Source organism: Carassius gibelio, chromosome A13 (genome assembly GCF_023724105.1).
Source record: "Carassius gibelio isolate Cgi1373 ecotype wild population from Czech Republic chromosome A13, carGib1.2-hapl.c, whole genome shotgun sequence".
Taxonomy (NCBI): Eukaryota; Metazoa; Chordata; class Actinopteri; order Cypriniformes; family Cyprinidae; genus Carassius; species Carassius gibelio.
The window spans coordinates 26607765-26616877 of NC_068383.1; the positions used below are offsets into that span (position 1 = coordinate 26607765).

The window sequence follows — 9113 nt, forward strand, 5'->3', positions numbered from 1 at the left end:
GCTGTAGTGGCTGGCAGATTGCAGCGTAGGACCCCCCATACCTCCCATCTGCACCTAAAGACCCGCATGCCCCGACAGTGAGGTGGCCATGTCCCTGCCTGCACACGAGCAGAGGGGGCCAAGAGCACAGAGGAGGGGGAAACACATTAACAAGCTATAATCACAAACGCCTTATCCATAATGCATTGTCTGGGCCAATTTACATGGTGTGGAAACCTTCGGGGAGAAAGGGCCATCCATCACATTACTTTATTAGCTATCCAGCCCGTCTCGCACAGTCCAGCCTTTCACTTTTCTTTTTTTAGGTCGTGTTTTGTCATGCTTGTTGTAACGAGCACAACTGGGCCCATAAAGAACTCCAAACAGCTTAATTGTGAGGTTGTAAAAAATAAATAAATTGCATGTACAGGACAAAGCAAGTTAGAGTACAATACTAAATATATGCAGACGCAAATGCTTTTTCTGTAGCTATGCAAGCTCGATTTGGCTTGCATTTCAAAATGTGTCAAAGAAAAAGTATGCCTTGTATTCTCAGTGAAATAAAGTACGGTTTATTTTTCAGGCATGTTATTTTCTGGTCACACTTTATTTTAAGGTCCATTTTAAGGTCTATTAACTACAACTTTTGCCTCAATAAACTCCAAATTACTAGTAAGATAGTTTTTAAATTTAGGTGTGGGGTAGGATTGAGGGATCTAAAATATGACCAAAGTTAATAGTGAGAATTGGTCCCTAAACTAAAGTGTTACCATTTTTCTAAAGAGGATCACAGGGCTAATTCCTTTGCATCATGAAATTAAGTTTTTAAATCAAGATTTGCGATTATGGTTAATTTAGGCATACTTTGATTATGTATGCACCATATAATAAATACTAACCTGACTGCCATAAAATGTCTTAGTATTAAGCATCACATTAACAATATCCATCGTTCATTCATTTTTGTGCAACTGCAAACAAAAGTAGTTGAGTAGTTGAAGTAGTTGAAAACGAAATAAATGGGACAGAAAAGAGTAAGTACAGTAAACTGAATGCAGATGAATAAGCCAAATCCTTCTCAACAAGTGCGGTCCAACTGAATTCCCCCATGAATCAATCAAATCAGCACCAATTATGAGTTGGGGTGTCTGGTGGGGTCAGTGTGATCATGCTTCGACTACTAAACAGTGCTGTTGTGAGAGGCTGTGACAGACGAGAGCGTCTAATTACGGTTCAGTTACTCTGAAAGATCTACCCACGATTCCAAACACAGATTCTGACAATCACATTTTGGTAACAACAGATATTTTTTAGGAAATGGCTCAGTATTTAACTGCATATTTAAATATACACGACTCATGGGGACTTGTGTCTCTATGGAGAGAGCTGTGAGAACGATGGAGTTACATACATCTTTTGTATTGTATTTATTAAGTTTAATTAACGGTAAAGTAGGAGCCTTTCTGATGATTTGTCATTGGCCGTGTTTAAAACTATGCTCCATATACAACATTTAATTGTACATGTAACCAATAAAATGCATTATATTAATAACACCTAAAATATTATGTGTTTCTCCTAAATATGCAAATACCTGATTATTCTGATTACACATTATTTACACTTTTTAAACAACTTTTTAAAAGAAAGGACAAAATAATAATAATGATCATCTTTACGAAATTGTAATAGTAGTAGCTTATGAACTGTATCAATTGTTATTGTTAATATATGTTCTATAAATATATTATCTGATCATGATTATTATTATTTAATAAATGCTGTTTTCTTTACTACTTGCAAGTTTAATAAATGCAATTTATTATGACATTCAATAACTTAATTTAGTTGATTATATAAACCAATTACCATACATCAATGAAGTCTAAATAATATATATATATATTATATTTTTTTTTCGCAATTCGCAATTCGCAATATGATAAAACGATTTCCTGAACAAACTCCTATTTTGCCTGATTATTAGTTAGTAAGGTAGTTAAGTTTAGGTATGATCTAAAATACAGTCATGCATAATAAGGCATTAATATGTACTTTATAAGTACTAAAAAACAGCCAATATATGCATGCTAATAAGCAACTAATTGATAGCTAAAATTAAGTGTTACCTTTGTTTTGAAGCACCTTTTCAGTTTTTACTCATGCCATTGAACTGTCCTCCCATAAACTTTACTGACAACAGCTAAAATATATCTGCATCTTTCATAGTTGATCAGGCCATTATGTTTGTCATCAGACCATTCTCTGTCTCTCTCTCTCTCTCTCTCTCTCTCTCTCTCTCTCTTTCTTCAATTATATTTCTCATCCTCAAAGGATTTCCGATTATGACAACAGTTTCTTTGAAGAAGTACCACCATTATATTCTGTATGAGACCATCATAATAATCATCATGATTTTTCACAGTGACGGCACGTGAAACACAAAGCTGACGTCTGGAGCCGGAGACAGCAGCCCACCATGGGCCTGAAGCCACAAAAGTGCCAGTTTGTTTAATTGTCCCACATGTATCTCCACCGGCGCGCCACGCATCTCTAAACACCTCACTAACTCATTACTGCCCACAATCCATCTCAGCGCTGAGGACAGCACACATGCTCTGAGAACCAGGTTTATAATCGTAATCATACATGTCGAGACGCTGCATTTGTGCCATACTGTACGATTAGTAAGACAAATAAGTAATAATTTGCTAATGACAACATTATGTTGAGTCAGTTTAGGGGCAATTAAAGGGAGTGATATTAACATATGCCTAATGAATCACTGTGCAGTGGCAGCTTCAGGAAGCCTCATGAATATTCATCCATGCATGCGCCAGTTTATAAACTGAATTATGGTTGATTTGCCCTTTTAAAAAATGAACATGGGCGCATCTCCCACAAGGAGCGAATGAACAATAAAGGCTGATTATAAAAATGTTTTAGTGGTAAACTGCCGGTGAGGAGACCAAAGGCTGATTTTTATAGACTTCCCAGGCTTTCATGCAAAAAAAAAACAAATAAAAAAAAAACCTGGAAGAGTAAATAAAAGCCATGCGTGCGGGTTTAGTTCACTGGAGGCATCTGTGGCTCCCCAGCCCCATTCAACTGGTTGGCACCCATTAGAGAGGTCAACTATATCAGCCAGGGCTCCCCAGCAATCAGCTCCTAATTTGTCATTTTTCATCGAACGATGTCTTTCAGCAGGTGCGCTGTTGTTAGATCCAGACGCTGGATGTTTTTAAGACGCTAAACAAGACGTGTTTGGGGGGGGGGGGGGGGGACTTCCCCTGCAAGTTCTGCATCCGCTAATTGGCTGCTATTAATTGCAAGATGTGCGTTTTGAGTTGGGAGATGCAATTCCCTGGGTAGATCATTAATTGTAAATGCCAACATCTGCCATCATGAAAGTGATTTGATCCTGCCCACTCTGAACTTTTGACCCTGATCTGTATCATAAGATCTTTATGATCCGGCATCCAGAAAGTATTTAGAAAACATCTGATGAAACTTGGTTTTAGTGTTTTAGCAAATTTGTAATGTAAATTGCAAGACTAATTTAAACACAAGATTCTGTGATGTCTACTGTAGAGGAGAATATTAAATATTACAGACAGTGGGAGTTCTTCACTCACCCGGACAAATATCAGGGAATTTTTTTATTGTGGAAATACAATCTTACGAATGAAAAATAAATTAATTAATTAAAATAATAGAATTTTCTGCTGAGCTGTAAATGTTTTACTGTTGGGAAACTGCTCTCATAAATGATTAGATAGATTTTGAAGGACTGCATATTACACACATTACACACAAAATACAAGTAAATACACGTTCTAAAGTAAATACTTTAGTCTTGTTTGCTCTAAAAATAAACACACACACACACAATGTGTAACTATTATTGGTATGTTGAACACAAATCACTACAGGTTATTATGATGAAGTTTCCAAAACGCGTTTTTAACCTGTCCTCACAGCACTTTGACCTCACTTCTGACAAACCAGCATCTGCTTTGAGTTTTCCAGTTTAGTTCAGTTCAGAGCAGACATGAAGAGGAATCAATCACATCACATCACACACAGAGCAGTACTGACACCTGGTGGATGAAAGTCCTGAGCTCGTCCATTAGCTGAAGATCGCTGCACCAAACAGCCTTTTTTTTATCCCCACACTATATAAAAGCTTTACAGGTAAAGAAAAGATGAAAACTTCTGAAGATTTTTTTGAAGCGATGTTCAGTCTGACTGTATTCGAAAAGCTTTTGCGTGATGACGCATCAATGCGCGGCAAACAAATGAAAAAAAAAAAAAACACACACACACAACTATAATGCTTTGCTATAGTGAGTGCTGTGAGCTCGCGCTAATAGCTGAGGTGTGCGGGTGTATCCAGACACACACCCTCGAAAGCATTTCCTGTGGCCCAAGTGTGAACTTTTCATTACCCAAGGGGACACACTTATAATGCTGAGAAAACAAAATGCAAATGGTTACAGAGCTTTATTTGGATTTTCAATGCTTTGCATTTTAAAATAAACTTCTAAATAGTCTTTATTACAGATTACAAAATGTGCTTATAATGGTGCTTCTAATTAAGTGATAAAAGTAGTTGCAAATGTTGTACAAAATACACATACTAACCTTTGCTCCAATAAAATGTGCAACACTTTGTTGTGCTACCAAACTGAGCAGTATAATAATATTTAACTTTCACTGGAAAGAATCTTGTGAGAACTTGGCAATGAGTCTCAGGATTTATTTCCACATTAGGATGCATAATGTAGCCTCGGATACTGCTCCAGAGTGTGGATTTTGAGTGCTTTAAGGGCACTGGGCTTCGGGCTTAGGTATTTTTAAGACCTTAAGAGCACACTTCCTGTTGCATGCACACACTCTCAAGTGGCCAAGACCACAAGTGTGTGTATTTGGACAGTCCCCAGACATGCATCTGAAGTTTATTTTGTCCTTTGACTTGTTTTTGTGATGCACTAACACTCACAGAACGGGTACGCACCCACTGAGTAGTCAAATGAGACGTCTAATAAGTAGTGTAGCCTATTTGGTGCCTGAATAGAAATTTGACAAAATGTGTTATTACAGTAGGCTATATACACTCTCTCTTTTCTTTTGGAGACTCCTCTTATGAATCACCACAGTGAATTTTACACTGGACGCCCTTCTTCACACGACTAGTCAGCAAATGCTGAAGTGACTTCACTATCTCTGACTATTTGTACTTTTATGAGTAGCTAAAGAATTTGTGATATCATATGGTATGTTTTTGACAACATTGCCAAGTTGGAAAAACAAGTTGGAAAATCTACATTTTCACATATCTCCCAAACTACATAAAGTTTGAATTGAACACTGGAGGCAGTAAAACACAAACAACTTGTATTCCTGTTCACACACATGATTACAGGACCAGATCCACATGTCTGGCTTTTCTGATCTATTACATTTGTTTTAGCTCATCTGGTGCTGTGACGTGAAATGCTCAGATATGAGTAAAAGACAAGTAGAGACAAGATAAATCTACATGTTTGCTTATCTCACATTTGCTTTTGCTTAAGTCAGTTTTTGGATATGACCCAGGGTTGTTTTTGAACAGGCATCATATATGTACCTCTGTCTAAGGGGATCAGATTCTGCAAGGCAGTACAATCTTGAACAACAGCATCACATAATTCCTTGACATTTTTCTTTAATATAAATATATATTTTTTAATTCAATATTATCCTTTTCGTTATTGTAAATACAAAACATCTTGAGAATTAAATCCTCAGTAAAACAGCAGCACACGTGCAAAGCCTTCATTACAAACCTTGTTAAATTCTGAAAGATTCTGATGTTTGCAGTGTGTGCAGTAAGTATCTGTATATTGTAACTGTATGCATTGCGTATATGTTATTAATTATATCTGTGTTCTAGGGACTAGTACAGTGAAGCTTTTAAATTCCTGGGGAAATGCCTCTCAGTACAGAAAAGTGACAAATATCCTGGACATTTCAGAAAGCCTGTTACGAGACATAAAAATGTTTGGGAAAGGCATCCTTCCACTGCGATCCACTCTGGCTTGGACTGTGTAGGACTTCAGCTCAGTTTTCCCGGTCAGCACAGAGGTGTGAATGACTGCGATCCTCTCCTCCTCGTGGTCCCTGTCCTTGCCTGTGATGAGCCTCTGTCCGGGCGGCCCAAACGGGTAGGTGACCGTTAGAGTCTGCAAGCGCTGCACTGTGAAGTACTCGAACGGGACGGGCTGCTGGGCAGCAGACTTACACTGGATCAGAGACAGGTGCGTCACCTCAGAGTCGTTCAGCAGGAGCGCCACGTTAAGAGGCGAGCTGTACCACACCGTCAGGTTCTTTCTGTGAAGCGTGCTGGGGCTCTCGGCCCTGTCCAGGACAGATGACTGATCCTCGCAGCTGCTGAACTCGCTGGAGTTCATCTCCTCACAGAAGGCCAGATGCACTTGTGTGCACATGAACACATTGCGTTCGGTAACGTAGGCCACATTAAACTCAGGGCGCAGGAAGGCAGGCACAGAGAGCCTCAGTATGCAGCACAGCACTGCAACACTCAGCAGACTGCACACCATCATCTGGATTCTTTTCAGACCTGCATGTGCAAGAAACAAGAATTAGTTATTGTTCAGCTGTGACCGTGGCTCGTTCCAAACCCTGGTGTGTTTCTTGTGTCATACTAACTGAAATGACACCTCATCGTTTTACATCGATCTTATAGCCCTCTTTGCATACAGCTCAACACGCATGGAAGATTTGACTCAATATTTATTTCAACAGAATCCAACTTTAGCATGTGACTAAGCTTACGATGTGACATTTTAATTAGCTCTAACAACACAGTAGCATTGTTAATCAGATTGAACTGTGTTGTTGATTTTAATATTGAAAAGAGGCACACGGTGTCATGTTTAATTCTATTCCAGAACCCAGTCTCTCTGGACACCAAAGCTCTTGTAAAAGGCTGAAGTATCTTTGAATGGGTAGAATATAGCATGCTGCAGGGATTACATATTCTTGGAGACCAAAACCCAGAAATGAGGTAGCAATTTAGGATATCGATATAAATCGGTTTAACCTGCCTTAACCAATTACGTTACATGATTAACCAATACAAATCCCATTTTAACCAGTAAAACCATTATGAGTTGTGTAAAACATCATCACACTGAACAGGAACACTCTCCGGGGGCTTTCACAACTGTTTATAATACACTCCTCCAAAATATTCTCACTTAAACCTTCAGGGAAAAGGTTTTATTATTATTATTATTATTATTAATACTGAAAGTGTTGTTGAAGCTTGATGGTGGTGATGTTGAAGTCATGTGACCAGGATGTCGTTCCTTTTTTGCCAAGGTTTATTTATTTATTTTTATTTTTTCTCACTTCTGCCAATCGTAATTAGGCTTCAAAATTCATAGAAGTTGTGTTCATTTGTAAAAAAAAATTACCATGATGAACAAAAGGTGTAGGAATCTTGCATTCTATTTTGGTCACAGATTTTAATAATCCAAAAGCCAATATTGTTCTTTAAAAATACATCATCGGTGCAGCGTTCTATTTGGTGCGCTCAAAAACACTACAAAATCCCTTACTGAAGTATACCATTCTAACTACTGTTTGAAAAAGAAAAAACAGTTTTTGCTTAAAAATAACTTCTGTCTAGGCAGGCAGCTGGCCAGATTTCAGAACAGAGCCAGTCTCCGTGTGAGTGAACGAGCTGCGACCCACCGGTGTTTCAGTGATGTGTGAACAGGAGCGACCCACCGGTGTTTCAGTGATGTGTGAACAGGAGCGACCCACCGGTGTTTCAGTGATGTGTGAACAGGAGCGCCACTGTGAGAGTTAGTCAGCCGATGTGAGGTGAAGAGAGGACAGTAAACCGGGCTCCGCGCTCTCCCAGTCTGTGCTGCGGCCCACCTCCAGCAGAGCCATGGTTATAGGAGCCAGTTTGAGCCGTCGTCTCAGCTCGCTGAAAGAACATTGACCAGAGAAACACGGGGAACATAAGATGATTCAGAGGGCCACAGTGGAAAGTTTGTCTGTTTAATCATGGGGGAAAATAAAATAAAGAAAAGCATTCTGCACTATAGGACACCATTGAAGACCTTTAACGACTTTTACTGTTAAGCTAAAAGACTATGTCTTTGAGTTTTACATTTAATGTTTTGCACTTATCTACATCACCAATAATAAAGTAGAAGCCTTACCTTTTTATCGGCCTTCTTGGGCAACTTCAAACCTGAAGGTTTGGATTTTTATGAGCTGGACTCTCACTAAAACAGTTCAGCTGCAGTACCGTTGCTTGAACTGGCCGTCTGCTTCCCAAAGAGTCTTAAAATACTTGGGTTTCTTATTATGCAACACATTTGGCCGGAGGTGACGTGCCGTTAACAACCACTGTTTCTCCTGCTGGTCCAGAACGCATGCAGCTGTCCTCCATTTTCTGTCCTGAATAACAGCAGGGTGTGTCCTCACTTCATCAGCGTGTCAGAGCACGCTCAAGATTGACTTTCCATCGCACAGAGACCATGACCTGTTCGTTCACTTTTGATCGTTGAATCCTTATAGCTTTGAATAAAGGAGCTACACAATGGACCAATTCATTAAGATTCTCCTTCACAGAGAATTCCTGGCAGCTTTGCCTGTGCTGATTCACACTTTCCTCAACTAATCTGACTAAACCTCTGTGAGCTGACTGAGCTGTCAAAAAAAGACAGCACCCTGGGCAAAGAGTTGTATGTTTTGTTAAAGTGGTTAAATTGCCTTTATATAAACACTGTCTGCATATGGCTCAGTTTACAGTAAGTCTGCTCTGATCAGAAAGAATAAAAAAGAAAAGAAAAGGTTGCAAAAGCCACAAGATCTTGTCCTCAGAATCTCGCAATGCATGACCGGCTAAGCCAAGAAGAAAATGTTAACTACTTAACATCTGGAAACATCAGTAAAAACTATGATGTAAGCACAGATGAAGCTTATAAAAGCATGTGCATGAAGCAGGACAGGGGGAGGGTTACTGCAAGCTCTCTTGATGAATACTGTAAAAAAGGGTTTTAAACATAAAGAGTATGCAATTATAATTGTTGTGTTTTCAAACAATATTT

At 39.0% G+C, this 9113-nt stretch overlaps 1 protein-coding gene across 3 annotated transcripts; it reads right to left on the minus strand.

Moving 5' to 3' along the window:
- Window positions 1-4466: 4466 nt before the first annotated feature.
- On the minus strand, window positions 4467-8576 carry LOC128026651 (uncharacterized). Of its 3 annotated transcripts, none has more exons than XM_052613903.1 (3): window positions 8220-8576; window positions 7777-7981; window positions 4467-6601 (listed from the first exon to the last, which is right to left on the minus strand). In XM_052613903.1, the coding sequence occupies exon 3, from the start codon at window positions 6582-6584 to the stop codon at window positions 5958-5960; it is 627 nt and encodes a 208-aa protein (XP_052469863.1). In that variant the 5' UTR covers window positions 6585-6601; window positions 7777-7981; window positions 8220-8576; the 3' UTR covers window positions 4467-5957. The 3 variants fall into 3 exon arrangements, with proteins under 3 accessions (XP_052469863.1, XP_052469862.1, XP_052469864.1); XM_052613902.1 differs by having other exon boundaries at window positions 7813-7981; window positions 8220-8573; XM_052613904.1 differs by lacking the exon at window positions 8220-8576 and having other exon boundaries at window positions 7741-7810.
- Between the last annotated feature and the right edge of the window lie 537 nt (window positions 8577-9113).

Excerpts from the sequence above, each read along its gene's own strand:
- LOC128026651 (XM_052613903.1), bottom strand. The coding sequence starts at position 6,584 with ATGATGGTGTGCAGTCTGCTGAGTGTTGCAGTGCTGTGCTGCATACTG.